Here is a 15,094-nt window from a genome sequence, read left to right as displayed (position 1 = left end):
AGTGGCGGAGCCAGAATTTTTACCAAATACACCGAAAAGTTAAGGGAAGTCAGTATATAGTAAATATATATAAAATAAAAAAAATTATCTAACAATACAGTGTAATTTTTTGGCGAAGGGGTGTCGACACCCCTTGGTTGAATATGGCTCCGCCACTGCTCGTTAATAGTTTAACTGGAACCGTAAGAGTTTGTAAAAGACTAGGACTTCTCGTAAGAGTTTGTAAGCAAAATGAGAATATCGTGTATAAATATAAAAAAAATATCATTGCCTTGCCGTTATAGTGATTTATTTATTTGTTCAGTTCTCCAAATATTTTGACCGCTTATGAAAAAATCTGTATTTATAATAAGACGAAGACGATTTATTAACACGTTAAGACATATACTCAAGACTATTGCGCTATTTGCACAAATTTTTGCTGGCCAGACGGCCAATACTTATTTTATTGTGATTGAAATAAACATTTTCTACATAACAAACTCTCACCACTTGATTCTACTCTATAAAGGGTTCCCATTTTCATATTAATGAAAAAACAAAGTTAGCCAAACAAAAATAAAACATCAAGAAAAAACAAAGCCCAAAAATGAAATTTTTTGGTTTTAGTCTAAAGAGGTTTTGGAAGAGAAAAAAATACCAAAGGTTAGAAGATGCAACATTAAGGGATAACAATAGGAAGAGGCATATTCATTTGAAGATGAAACATGCTCCCATTGTGAGAATTTTCGGTGCGAATTCGAATTTAATCAGGTTACAATGCGGATACGGAACACCAGATAGAAAACTCAATAAAAGTTTTGTTGCATATATAAACGCAATGATATGTTTGGCAGGAAGCAAGAAATGCAATATTTATAAAGTTCCAATGGTGTCTTCTTCGTATAGAAAAAATACAGTTGATGATAATAGGTTGATTTTGGAATTTTATAAAGGAATGGCCTCTGCTCGTTTGCTAGCATGCCCATTATTGGCTTGATATTTTCTTCCTTTTTTCTTTTCCAACTCTTCTGCTTTCGTGTAATCTCTTCTTCTTTTTGGTTTAACGGTTCAATGCTCAGAACTCATTGATCCGACTAATTTGGAATGATCGTCTTACGTAATCTACTATATTGGTTTTAGGCTTCTTATTTTATCCGGTACTCGAATTCACTAATGTGATTAACTCGGAGTTTATTTGGTCTGAAATTCACTAGTCTGACTAATTTGGATTGTATCGTAAAAAGTTCATCGTGGACGATTGTAGTGTTAGTTTCTAACGACGACTTTATTCTTAAGGCTCAAACCCGAGACCAGAGTATCATGTTAGCACACTTCTTGCTTGTGGTCTTCTGTCCAAGTTGTTTGACAAGATTAGCACAGTTCATGCTTCTACTAAAGGACTTGCTTCATCAGTCTAAAAAATCATATGGACCCCACATATGACAAGTTCAACCGACGTGTACAAATTCAATTGGTCCACTAAAAATCCCAAACCAAAAACAATTAAGTAAATAAGCAAATTATAAAAAGATCCAAAAGACCGCAAAATAAACACACACACACACACACACACAGAGTGAAAGATCCTCCGCCATGGCAGCTAAAAAACGGCCGTCAAAGTTGGCGCCGGCGACTGTCACCGCCGTAAATCCGCCGAAATCATCCATAAACAATCCACAACCTAAATCGGATGACTCGTCACCCATAGCGCCGGCTAAAGTTTCGTTAATTTTCAAAATCTCTTTAATATTCTTAATCCCGTACTTTTACTTAATATTTTATCACTATAAGATCGAATCGGAGCTCCGGCGATCGATTCTCATCAATGCGGTTATTAGTTTAATCGGATTCTTCGGAACGGTAACTATGATTCCTGTTGCGTCTAAGTATATGTTGAGAAGGGGTTTGTTTGGATTAGATATCAACAAAAAAGGCACTCCTCAAGGCTCTATCAAAGTGTAAGTTTCTCTTTTTGGATAGAAAAAGAAATTGAAGTTTAATTTACTTAAAGCTCACGCATAATTTGTGAATGCAGTAGTTGAATTTAGTACTGATGCGAATTTATTATACCTTCTATTTTGATAGTCCTTGTTTGAATTGTTTTGTTTATTAAGAGAAAGAAAGAATTTTGAAAGTTGTGGTCTAGAACAAGCTATAGATATTTGTATGACTAAATCATCTCATTAACGGTAGAATGGGAAGTATAAAGTTAAATCATTTCTAGATATAGAAAGATAATATTCTTTTTGGGATAGACTAAAAAGGAAAGAGTATTACATGAATAGGGAGGGATTGAAGTACTACATAATTGTAAATTTCAAACCTGTTGTATGATCTGCGTAAAGTCGAAAAGAGACATTCAATTTGAAAAGGAGGAAGTAGCATTTTGCCGAGCATATGTCCATCTAGAACCTTTTTTGTTTTTGCGAAGTAGAGGAAAAAAGATATTTTTCTGAATTGAGTGAAAATGTCAGACATCATTTTTAGTGATGAGAATGTCTTCTGGGACCGTTTCGGGACGGCTTAAAATGAAGGTAGGACTGTTCTTTTTCCGGGACAAGGGGAGTGATTTCTCAACTTAGTGAAGAAAGAGAGTTTTTATAGTTAAAAATCAACCTCAATTAAGTTTTGTAGTGGTACTCTGAAGCAATTTATGAGTGATCCGTATTGATTTAATGCAGACCTGAGTCACTAGGTCTTATTGTTGGGGGTGTGTTCTTGGTCGTTGCTATCTTGTTTCAAACTTTCAACTTCACAGCTGATTCAAATGTAAGTAAAGTTGCAAGCTTTGTGGGTTTTGGAGGTTTTTTATTGCTTGAGGTTGTCGAAGATGATCTGCTTGCATCTTGACTTTGAATTTGGCAGTGGCTTGTTGAGTACAATGCTGCATTATCTTCAATCTGCTTCATGATGCTGCTTGGTTTTGTGGATGATGTCCTTGATGTACCTTGGAGAGTGTAAGCATTTCTATCATATCTAAAAGGCTTTCTCTGATGCAACTGGGACTTTTGTAATCATTTCAGCTGAGATTCTTATGAAGTTCATATAATATTTGAAACAGGAAACTGCTATTACCCTCCATTGCAGCTCTTCCGTTGTTGATGGCATATGCTGGGCATACAACTATTATTATTCCAAAGCCCCTTGTATCATATGTTGGATTAGAGATCTTGGATCTAGGTAAGCAGCCTATGATTTCGTCATGCTTCTATATAAAGTCCTTTAGTTGGAGTTTACTAGATTTGCTGGAAGCACTCGAAAGTTTGAAATGCACATTTAACATGCTTAAAGTAGTCATTTCTTACATGGACATACTTTTTACTATTTCATACCTTCATCATCTCCAATTGTTTACTTCGACACGATTCTTCATTCTCTTTTGGTTTAACAGGACGGATCTACAAATTATATATGTGGCTACTGGCAATATTTTGCACAAATTCTATCAATATCCACGCTGGTATCAATGGCCTTGAAGTTGGGCAGACAGTCGTTATTGCAGCAGCTGTAAGCTAGAACTGTTCTCTGTATCAGTTTGACGATTGAAAGTCATCTAACGCTAGTGTATTACAGATTTTGATACACAACATCATGCAAATTGGAGCATCTGCCGATCCTGAATACAAACAAGCCCATGCTTTCTCTATTTACCTTGTTCAGCCAATGCTTGCCACTTCCTTGGGTTTACTTTCATTCAACTGGTAAAATCTCATCTTTGAATAACCTCAGAGTTCTCTTTCAGCAATATGTTTTACTTACTCTCTCCACTGTCATTGTAGGTATCCTTCCTCAGTTTTCGTTGGTGATACCTTTACATATTTTGCTGGAATGACCATGGCAGTGGCTGGAATCTTGGGTCACTTTAGGTACATCTCTTCTTCGTGCCTCTTTCTTGTCATTAAATTCAGCAGTGCTTCTGCTAGTCTGCTTCTTGAACCATTTGATTGCTTCCTTGCTGTCTTAGGAAAGAAAAGGTTGTCCCATTTTCCCTTGTCAGTTTCACTTTTCTCATAGTGACTCCAAGAGTGAATGGAGGCTGTCTGGCTAATGACTTGAAACCTAAGTTTTTCCAGTAAGTGACTGGAGTATTGTCTTTATTTAAAATATAAAAAAAAAAGTGACTGGACTATTGTGTGAGCAACACAAAAGTGGCACCAAAGGATGCTAGTCCTGTTCATGAAGGACTTACCAGACAAGCCTATACCAGGGATAAAGTACCCATATTTGAAGGGGGGGAAATTGAAGGATCTTTGGACTCACTAATCCATAAAGAAGTTCTCAAGAACCAGCTTTCAAAGAGGAGAATCACATTACTTCGCCCCTAAAATGCTTGTTATTCACGCATGCACGCCCACATGTTTATACAGTGTACTTTTTTTCGCAAAAATATGGTGAGAGTACAGTGGATTCTGCATAGACTTGTCCTTCCTTCAAAACTTAAAAGGGATATGGAACAACTAGTTTGTTCTTCTCTGGTCTTAGCTAATCAGACTATCTTCTCTTTTTGTTTTCTGCATCATTTGTCTTTCTTTCTGGACTCTTGAGAATGTAGTATTAGAGATGACGCTCTTCCCTTTGTCGTATATGCCCATATTTATGAACTACTTTTTCCTTTGAGCTCCAAAACCCCCACAGGATTAACTATGCGTGCTACAGATGTGAACACTAGTTTTCTCCCTCTTCCATTTTACATGACATGCATATTATTATGATGGTAGTAGAAGAAAACTGCGAATACTAGTTTTGCTGCATGTCGGTTTTATAGGGAATATGTGAATTGTTAATTGAAGTGTAATCTTAAAACTTGCCAAAATCATAGAATGGTATAACAGTAGAAGTACATCAAACGTCTTCAGATGTACCAAAATAGACACAGTTAAAGTATCACATAGACTGTGACAAAGCGAGTGTCACTATTATATGTGCTAATGACTTTCAGTTTCTATAGTTGTAGAGATATTTGTTTAATTTTCTTCATTTGAAACTTGAGACTAATGAGTTTAGTTTTGTCGATTTCCTTTCAGTGAAACACTGCTTATATTCTTTTTGCCGCAAGTCCTGAACTTCCTACTATCACTACCTCAGGTTCTCTCTCTCTTCTCTCTTCTCTCTCTCTCTCTCTCAATTAATTTTGGATCTCTAAGGACCCATTTTAGTCTCTTGAACTCCTTTCAGCTAGCTGGTATTATACCTTGTCCAAGGCATCGGCTACCTAAGTAAGTTCTCTAATTGCAGTTGCTCAAGTTTTGGGTTTCCAGTCCGTGTCTGAACTAACTAATCTTGGAACCTTTCAGGTTTGACCCTCAGACTGGCTTATTGACCGGAACAAATGATGGGACGCTAGTGAACTTTTTCTTAAGGCAATTGGGCAGAATGTCAGAACAGTCCCTTTGTGTTGTGCTACTGGTTTTCCAGGTAAATAACTTTTTCTTTCTCTTCTCATTTTTCCTTTTTACGCTTTTTCTATTTAAACCACATGGATTTTCAGTCACTTCCTGGTTCATCTGCAGTCATTGCCTGTTACCACAGATGATTGGTCTTAAATCACAAAAAGGGTGATATATTTTGTAGTTAGTTAACGTAGTTCCATCCGTTCTCCGGCCAAGGGTCTATCGGAAACAGCCTCTCTGCCCTTCCAGGGTAGGGGTAAGGCTGCGTACATCTTACCTTCCCCAGGGCTTCTTCTTGTTATTGTTGTTATTAGTCAACGTAGTTATGCTAATAGTAACGCTGATTATAGCGTCCACAATCCTTGAGCTCGTGAATTGCATGTTCCCTCCTTGTTTTGACTAACCACATAGTGGCATTCTTGCTATTCATGTGCATAACTATTCACACGATCTCTCGTCAGATATGTTCTTATACATGGAAGGATTGTGAAGGGTAACAAATGTTTGTTTTACAGGCGATCTGCTGCTGCTTCTGTTTTCTGTTGAGGTGGCTCCTTACAGGATGGTACAAATGAAGCTGCGACACTAGAAGAGCTATTTCACTTTGGACGAACATCAAAGGAAAGAGTAACTTAACACTGCATGAAGAGGTTTTCCTCTTATGAAGAAACGACGATGCCAGCCATACTTGGAAGAAATTGATAGCCTATATATTCAGGTATGGCTGTTGAAATGAACCAATGTTGTTGGATCTTGTAACCTATACTGAGTCCGTAGGAGAATTTTGTTAGAAACCGTGTTGGCACGGGTCATACTTAGTTTCTTTTCTTTTTTTTTCTTTTTGTCAGATTTTGATGTTGCAAAGCGTGTATCTTGGTAATTATGTCTGTTTCGATTATTTTTAACGCTTGGTAACATCTTTTAGAATCAGTAAATTGAAATCTTTGAATGCTCCTTTTTTAAGTCCTAGGACTTGTTAGATAGCTGAATACTTCAATTCCGTATCAAGTCACTCATTTATATTGCCTCTTTTTCTCACAAAATTAAATATTTAACATTACTGGGTACCAGGAATACAAGCTTTGATGCAGAAATCACTCGATGATCCATCCTGTTTTTCCTGTATATTGATTAAACTATTGATTTACATTCGTTCACTTCTCGTAAAAATAGCATGGGCTAGCCAGTTTTCGGACTAGTAATTCAAATATAGCCATAGTTTGCAAAGTCATTGAAAAATAGCCACTATTTTGCTGCAACACGGACCGATCCAGCATAATATACTGGAGATTGGTGTACCTATGTATGAACTTCCAGCATATTATGCTGGAACTCCAACACGCGAAAAGTTCCAACATAATTTACTAGAGATTGGACCACTTGTGTATGAACTTCCAGCATATTATGTTGGACCAGTATATTATACTGAAACTCCAGTATATTATGCTGGAATATTTTTCGAATTTTGAACAGTGTTTTCGTTCAAATTTATCTTTACATGAAAAGTGCCGAATTTCGATTACTTTCTAAACTGTGACTATTTTTCAATTACCACTTATAAATCTGGCTATTTTTAAATTTTTCCCTCACTTCTTTCGTATATACACATAACACAATGCATAGCCGGCCTGATTCTCTGTTACATGTCATGTCTGGTATACATGATTATACACATATTATATATGAATTACACATATATTATACATCCGCTTTTATTTTAAGTTTTAAGTGTTTGGGTGAGTGGCTAACCAACAATGCATTCAGCAATGTCATCCTATTGAACTCATTTGAGATTATAGACACAAGTCATTCAAAGAAATGCACTTAAAATCATACTTGCACACTGCAATTGCTCACAATGAAATATTAGCATAACCATGTACTTTCATCAAACCTTCTAGCGATGACTTTGAACCCATCAACAACTCACTGTCATAGTGAAGCATTCCAGTTTATTGCTATGCACGAAAATAAACGGAAAGCAACAAACTCAAGATATTTGTTTTTGCTAGGAAACAGTAAAACTTGTGTATAAGTACTTGGAGTACAAGCTTGAATAGAACAGGATGCCATTACTTCATTAGTTGACGAGAAGTCGAGAACTTCTCAAATTACAGGATGATCAAAAGGCCTTACACTTCAATTTTCTACAGAGATTCTATAAACTTAAAGCTAACATTCAAATTTCTTCCTGATGATCCGAAATGATACTCTCTCATACTTAGCAAGGTGAAAATCTAGTCGGTATCCATTTTCTCTTCCTTCTCAATGTTTTTGCCTGACCATAGCTTGATTGTTCGATCATGAGATACAGTGACAATATGTTGCCCATCTGCATCAAATAGAAGAGAAATAGACAAATAAACATACGCGAAATGTGAAGCAAAGGTTTGAGATTCGAGAAATATTAGCATTTTCTTTTGGCACCGGGTGAGGTAGGATGGGATAAGCCAAATTCATGGATAATATTAGACTCTGCACCCACAGAAACTACGAGCAAGGAAATGTCAATTTTCTGCTTTCCATCCCCCAAAAAATAAATGTCATCATCATTTGCTATTGAGCCTTGACTCATTAGCTTCCTGATTCCTGAACAATGAAATTTATTAAGAGACCTACAAGCCTCATTCGGTGATTACGACCTCAAAAAGTTTCAAGTTAAGCTGAACAGGTTATTGATTAAAACTAAGAGAAGCAATGCAAAACAGATTCCAAACAAACTTAAGGGACCAGCATTAAATAACTAAATTCCTATGAAGTGATAGCTGAAAAGCAGAGAAAGTAGCAAATACTTCACATTTTTTCAAATGACTCCTCGGGTACGAGGCATTGTCAAAACACCAGATTTATTCATATAATTTTCTGGGTCCTGCTTGGAAAAAGTCAGAGGGCAGGGCATTTCAAGAATGTAAATCTTGAGCAAGTGCCAATGTACCAAATTATAAGGCATGTTTAACGTTGAAACATTAGTACAACCATAACAGAAGATGAGGACAAGATTTGGTCCAATAATCAGAGATCAGCCTTAGCATCAAAAGTGCGCTATGACATATAATTGCAATCATGAGGCATGACATCTCAGACTGAAAACAGAACTAACACCAATAGCTACAGAGTCTGTCAAGTCCCAGATTATTATATGATTTGGTCCAATAATCAGAGATCAGCCTTAGCATCAAAAGTGCGCTATGACATATAATTGCAATCATGAGGCATGACATCTCAGACTGAAAATAGAACTAACACCAATAGCTACAGAGTCGTCAAGTCCCAGATTATTATATCGCTGTGTGACTTAGAAAGTATATGAGACAATTCTATTGAGAGGAATTGCGGGTTTACTACCAATGATGTAAAATATAAAATAAGCTACAGCCATACACTTCTTAGATTCCTTGAAGATACTGTTTCACTCCTTGAAAAGGTAAGAACAGTTTGAACTTCAATGGAACTTACCTCCCGCTACATCCAATGACGTGACTTTTGCTTCATGACCAGATAGTGTCTTCACCGGTTTGAAATCCCTTGATGACCATACCTAAAATATAAGTTTAAGATTGAAGAACATAAGCATAAGCAATAAAATAAAATCCAAAAAGCAGCACAATCATAAAAAGACTAAACTATACCTTAGCCGTCGTATCGTAGGACGCTGTAACCAAAAAGTATCCCTCCTGAGGTTCAAATTTAACTTGAGAAATAAGATTGGAGTGAGCAGGTATGATGTACAAAGATTTTCTCTGCCTTAAGTCCCAAATACGGCAGGTATTATCTTCACCACCACTTGCCAAATGATAACCATTGGGAGAAAAGCTGACACCGAGAACCTGGAACCAATAAATAAAATAAGTAATAGAATTCATTTTCTATGTCTTTTCATAATCCCTAAAGCATATGAGGAAAAAGGATATCACATATCAAAGGAGGACTCACCGGTTTAACATGACCTTCCAGAGCAAGAATACTTCGTCCAGTCCTTAAATCCCACACTCGAACAAGTGCATCCAGCCCACATGATGCCACCAATGAACCATCATGGTGAAACGACAATCCATACACACTCCTACTGTGACCTTCTTGCAAAAGCAACTCTTCACCACTTTCTACATCCCATAATCTCCAAGTTTTGTCAAAGCTAGCTGTGCCCAAGTACTTCCCACAAGGATGGAAGGCAATCCGAGCTACACGGTCCAAATGTCCCTCAAACGTCCTGAGAAGAGACCCTTCTGAGTTCCATAACTTTGCAGTCCTATCAGCAGATGCAGTAGCTAAATAATTGCTTGTCGGAGAGAACACAACATCAGTAGCTCGTTCGGTGTGACCCTTTAGGGTGGAAAGCTTTTGCACTTGAGGCATACTCCATAACTTTGCAATTCCACTCAGAGAACTAAATACAGGAAAAAAAGAAAAGCCGTCATGGTGCTGCTTGAATAAATCCAATACTCATAATCGCTACAGACACTAATAAAAGCGTGGCAGCATTTGCCAACGGGGACATAAAATCCCACTGTCCAGTTCATTTGGTAAGACATTGAATCAATCCAAGAACATCCAACTGTTAGATTTAATATGATAATCTCTGCAAAAAAATTAAAGCAGCAAATGCTAGTATGTTACACTAATATGAGTCAGTAAAGGTGAAAAAATAAGTTCCAAATAGAACAGAATCAAACATTTACAAGTTTTAAGTGCATGAATCTATGCTGAAAATCTGCAGCTACCCAACAAATAACCAGTCATATATCCTACCCACCCCACCTGCGAAGCCCCCATCCCCAAAAGAAAATAACGAGGAAAAAAGCACCCTCAAAAGAAAATTATGGTCAGGTAAAGCAAGAGAGAGAAGTACAGAAGATTACCAGGTAGCAAGCATCTTTCCATCATGTGAAAGCGAGCATCCCCAAAGGGGTCGATCGTCTCCAATTTCACTGCAATCAAGGGCGAGGCTCCCTGCTTGCTTCAAAGCCCAATCAACCTCTGCATCCACATCTTCATCTGGATCGTCCCTTTTCCTCCTTGCGCGGTGGAGACGTAAGGCTGACTTAACTAAAGAATATTTTGCAATTTCTACCCTTGCATCTAAAAGTGTTTTTGATCCTTCAGTGTAGAAGGGGTACTGAATATCCTCCTCCTCTGCTGGTGCAGCAGAAGCTGCAGCTTCTTCATCCTCGTGCGCTTTCATCAGCTTTTCCAGCTGCCCTTCTGCATCAAGCCTTGCCATAAGCATCCGCAGACGGTCCCTTCTTTCCATCTCCCTTTCTCCAAAGAGAGTTATAGGCTCACCAAGCCTTCGAAGGCGAGCCCGAACAGCCATATCATTTGTAGGAACAGCTAGCGCAGCTGCACGTCGCTTCATCAGAAGCTCCTGCACGGCTTTCTCCTGCCTCTCTCTGACAAGTCTGCTCTCCTCGGATATCTCATATTCTTGAGCTGAGCCCCCAGTACCACGATCAGATCCCATTTCTTCATCAGAATCTGAATCGCTCGCTCGCACTTCTCCATTCTGAGCTACTGGAGGCCTAAGGATAGGTGGACGACCAGGCAACGGAGCTAATGGGGGAGGAATAGGGGTAGGGACTGCAGGCCGTGGAGCAATTGCAGGCACAACTGGAGGAAGGATAACTGTTGGAGCAACCGGTGGAGTGACAGGTGGAACTGGTTGAAGATTTATCGCTCCTATAGCATTAACCATAGTCGAATTATCACCAACTAGAGTCGAAGGTTCTTCCGTTGAAGCAGGAATTTCATCCTCAGCGTCCATACCCTGATCAAAGAGAAGTCCAAACAATGAACACATAAATTTAGGTAAACAGAACCATTCACTTCAGACATCAGTCAGCAATAATATAAACCTACTTGCTGTCTGAGAAGTTTAAGAATTTATTTAGTTCAGATTATGCCCTATCTATATTTTTCCAGAATATCTAGTTGGTCACTTCTCTTTGATTTATGCAATTCATCCCACAGACAAAATAAAGAATTCCCAACTCATCTCCCTCAAGTTTCAGTTCTTTTGAGTTTTGACAGAATTTGTTAAACTAATCAGCTAAATGAACACTTGTGCAGCATATTTAAAGGAACAATAATGCTCAATGTTCAGATCAACTGTAGGAAGTAGATGGAACAAGCTAAAAGTTGCACCAAAATGGTACATGACAAAGATTCATAAAAAGGAGGGGGGAAAAAAGAAAAATGGGAGCAAGCAGTCTAATTTTCAAGATGAATCAAAACTGAGAGAAACACTTTACAAGGGATATTAGAGTGGCATGTATTGGACAAGCGCGGTAAATGACAAACATCAGGGTCCTACTAAGATAAGCCAATATCAAAACCTTAATAGGAAAAAAAAATCTTGAACAGGCTAATTTACATCAATATTAAACTTAGTTCTCAATTACTACCAAGGCCCCTAATTACCTAACCCAAAACAAGAAGAGATAACAAAAACAAAGAAGCAAAAAAGAGATTTTTCCATTACAAGTTCTCACTTAGAATCAACAACATGGCTGTGATCCACCCACCAACTGAATTTAGGCAAGGAGACTTGATACTTAAATTATTAAAATAATAAAACATTACTTATAATGCAGCATTCAAATACAAACAAATAAGAAAAACAACAAACCATTATTAAACTACCAACTATTCCTCCCAAAAAAAGTACTTACTCAGAAAATTCACAGTAAAAATTCATTCTAAAAAATAATTCACAGTAAAAATTGGGATAAGTATTGTTCGTAAAATACTACAATCTTAATTATTATCTTACCTAAAAAAATGTGTAATAAACCAAATCTTAACAAGCACACTGACAACAGACAATGTAACAATAGATTCCAACAGACGCAATTTACTAGAAAATATACAACAAAATCACGATAACAAGAGTGAAGAGGGGAAATAAGCTGTAAAGGGAACTTCTTGTATAAATTTTATTACCTTATCAAAAAAAAACTGTGAGGGAAATACGCAATAGAGAAATAGAAAGGAGATGAGAGACCGAGAAGAACCAAGAAAGAGGAGGAAGATGATGGAAAAAAGAGGGAGAAACTGTAAGGGAGGTGAGGGGTTTTAGAGAGTTCACAATACAATAGCTTGCCCTTTTTTTCTACCTTACTGTTATTTAGCTATTTTCTAACCCGAGTCCGACATGTAATTTGCCAATTTCCCATCCATGTCCTCCAATGGGCTATTTATGTTTTTTCCTATAACAATTCAATCCAGATAATAAAAAAATAGTTAATCTATGGAAACCCTTCACGTGAATTCATACTCTTTTCCCGAAACCATGCATAATAATATTATTTTTTTTTTAAAATTACTTAAATATATGTGTGCGCACCCATGCTTAAAGACTCATATGGTGCAATAATTATTGGGTGCACATCTACAAGTGAAATTGGCGGTTCAACGCCCACTTCGGATTGTCTTGTTTTCGGCACAGAGTACAAATATATGCATATATATAAATCACTAAAATTTCAATAAATATATAATTTTGAACCGATAATTTTAAAAGTATAAAAAGAATATAATTTTGAACCGGTAATTTCAAAGTGTAGTGGATTCATAGTAAGAGACTAAAGTTAAATTCGTCAAATGTAAATTCTAGATCCACATCTTCATAATAGAGCACCCATCATCTTGAAATCCTGGATCCGCCTCTGGTTCAAGTAGCACAACACAAATGTCATAGAGGTCATGTTCATCTGAGCAGTGAAGGAAACTACACAAATACCAACATAGTAGCAGCAATAACAGCATCAACGGCAATGTTCAAGTTTTGCAACTGAATAGACAATGTAACAATGAAAGCACCAATATACTACAACAACAACACACCCAGTTTGATCCCATATATGGGGTCTGGGGAAAGCACCAATGTACTACAATTTTCAATTTTGATAAATTCCATTGTCAGCATATGAGCAAAAAAAAAGGAAATAACCAAGCATATGGGCCTCAAAAATTATAAAAGAGATCCTATAATCAGAGTTAGCTTGGAGAAAGGGAGTTCAAATGTTCAATTGAACCCATTTGTCAAAAGATTATTCTATGCAAATAGAGAAATTTTTTTTTATTATATATACACTTTTGAATCCCATTGACGTAGGTGAAAATTATAGTGAAGTGGTAAAGGGCAAGGGCGGATCTATAGTGTTAGCGACAAGTTCACGTAAATCCAATTGCTTTTGTTCAAATCCCGTAAATGTATTAAGAAATCCATTAAATATCTATAAATATTTGACTGTGTATCCAGTTATTATTGTATATTAACTTAAGGTCGTTGTAGGAACCAATAAACTTCAAAATAAAATGCACCTATGCTAAGCTAGGTTCAAAAGCTGCTTTTAAGTCACAAGTTCAAACCTAAATTATGACATACTAGTATATTTTGAATCTCCTTATTTAAATTCCTGGCTCTGCCAATACCTATAATGATCCAAAGTTTACTACTGGAGAAATCCCTCTTCTAAAACCCACTGCTTCAGCATCAGGGACGAATCTAGAATGCTGGTACGGGTCTAGTAGATTTAGTTCAAACTCTATATTTATCTTAAGAAATACATTGAATTATGTACAAATGATTAGTTTATAACCCCGTAACATGGACTAGAATCTCGAACTCATAAGTTTCAAATCATGTCTCTGTTGCATATATGTAAATCTGTATAGAACCTCACAAACTGTTTAGAATCAACAATAATCTTATACTAACGTTATTTCACCACAATAATCAGCAAAAAGTAAAAAAAAATAGCAAAGCTGTGTGATTCACATTGGCTTGAAATAGCAATTAGTTTTTACCATGGAAGTTTATAAACAGAGAGAGTCAAAGAGAGAGACTTACGAGCTCACCGGAAGATACTGGCCGGTGTTGATAAGGAGAGGCGGATTTGCGGTGGCGGTCCGGCGGAGGGGCAGCGGGGAGGGTTTATCAACGAGGAGAGAGAAAAAATATGAGAATATAACGCTGAAGCTTAAAGAAATATAACTGAAAAAATATTATATTGTTGTTTTTAGTAATATAGTGATTATTTTTTGTTGAATATTTAGTGTGATTTGTTACTATCCTTTATATTATAATGACAAAAAATTTATTCAAACCGGATGTTTATGATTGAGTTAAGTTAATCAAAGAAATAAACTCATTAAAGTCTATTAAGATCATATTTTAATAAATAAAGAAATCAAAAAAGAAGTAAACTCATAATAACGGAACGGAACATTTGAAGGTTTTAGGTTGCAATGCATTCGTCTTTCTTCTCCTAAAACTCAATCGAGAGTGTAATGAGGAGATAATGTTTTAGGTATTATTCAGTTTGTTATTTTGTGCTGAAAAAAATTCTCCTAAGCTTGAGTTTAGTTAGTAAACCCACTTAGGATTATTATAATGTATATAATCTCAACCCCTCTAGTATTGTATCTATTATGATGGTTACTTTTGTTACTTTAGTGTTTTAATCCATGAGTTACGAATCTTTATATTCTTATTTTATATATATATATATATATATATATATATATATATATATTATAAAAGCATGAATACAATATGCTAAATGTTAGACGATAAAAATATCCTTGAAACTTTGATTGACTTTTATGCCCTTAAATATTTGTATAATTTAAGAAGATAATTATAATTAATTACTCAGGGTTATAATTATTTTCAGATTTAAATTGCACATATGCAACCCTACAAAGTTTATAGTTTATTT

At 36.4% G+C, this 15,094-nt stretch overlaps 2 protein-coding genes across 3 annotated transcripts; one reads left to right on the top strand and one right to left on the bottom strand.

Annotated features, from left to right (window-relative positions):
• Positions 1-1,521: 1,521 nt before the first annotated feature.
• Positions 1,522-6,325, top strand: LOC107801615 (uncharacterized). The gene is made up of 11 exons (XM_016624966.2): positions 1,522-1,940; positions 2,664-2,751; positions 2,848-2,939; positions 3,044-3,162; positions 3,374-3,489; positions 3,556-3,683; positions 3,762-3,848; positions 5,007-5,067; positions 5,158-5,198; positions 5,277-5,397; positions 5,888-6,325. The coding sequence occupies exons 1-11, from the start codon at positions 1,576-1,578 to the stop codon at positions 5,945-5,947; spliced, it is 1,278 nt and encodes a 425-aa protein (XP_016480452.1). The 5' UTR covers positions 1,522-1,575; the 3' UTR covers positions 5,948-6,325.
• A 1,045-nt stretch (positions 6,326-7,370) lies between these two features.
• Positions 7,371-14,369, bottom strand: LOC107801611 (U4/U6 small nuclear ribonucleoprotein PRP4-like protein). Of its 2 annotated transcripts, none has more exons than XM_075246702.1 (6): positions 14,224-14,369; positions 10,232-11,136; positions 9,306-9,759; positions 9,002-9,199; positions 8,829-8,910; positions 7,371-7,704 (listed from the first exon to the last, which is right to left on the bottom strand). In XM_075246702.1, the coding sequence occupies exons 2-6, from the start codon at positions 11,131-11,133 to the stop codon at positions 7,610-7,612; spliced, it is 1,731 nt and encodes a 576-aa protein (XP_075102803.1). In that variant the 5' UTR covers positions 11,134-11,136; positions 14,224-14,369; the 3' UTR covers positions 7,371-7,609. The 2 variants fall into 2 exon arrangements, with proteins under 2 accessions (XP_075102803.1, XP_075102804.1); XM_075246703.1 differs by having other exon boundaries at positions 14,232-14,354.
• Between the last annotated feature and the right edge of the window lie 725 nt (positions 14,370-15,094).

Source organism: Nicotiana tabacum, chromosome 23 (assembly GCF_000715075.1).
Source record: "Nicotiana tabacum cultivar K326 chromosome 23, ASM71507v2, whole genome shotgun sequence".
NCBI lineage: Eukaryota > Viridiplantae > Streptophyta > Magnoliopsida > Solanales > Solanaceae > Nicotiana > Nicotiana tabacum.
The sequence above is the reverse complement of the archived record's forward strand: the minus strand, read 5'-3'. Positions and strand labels throughout refer to the sequence as shown.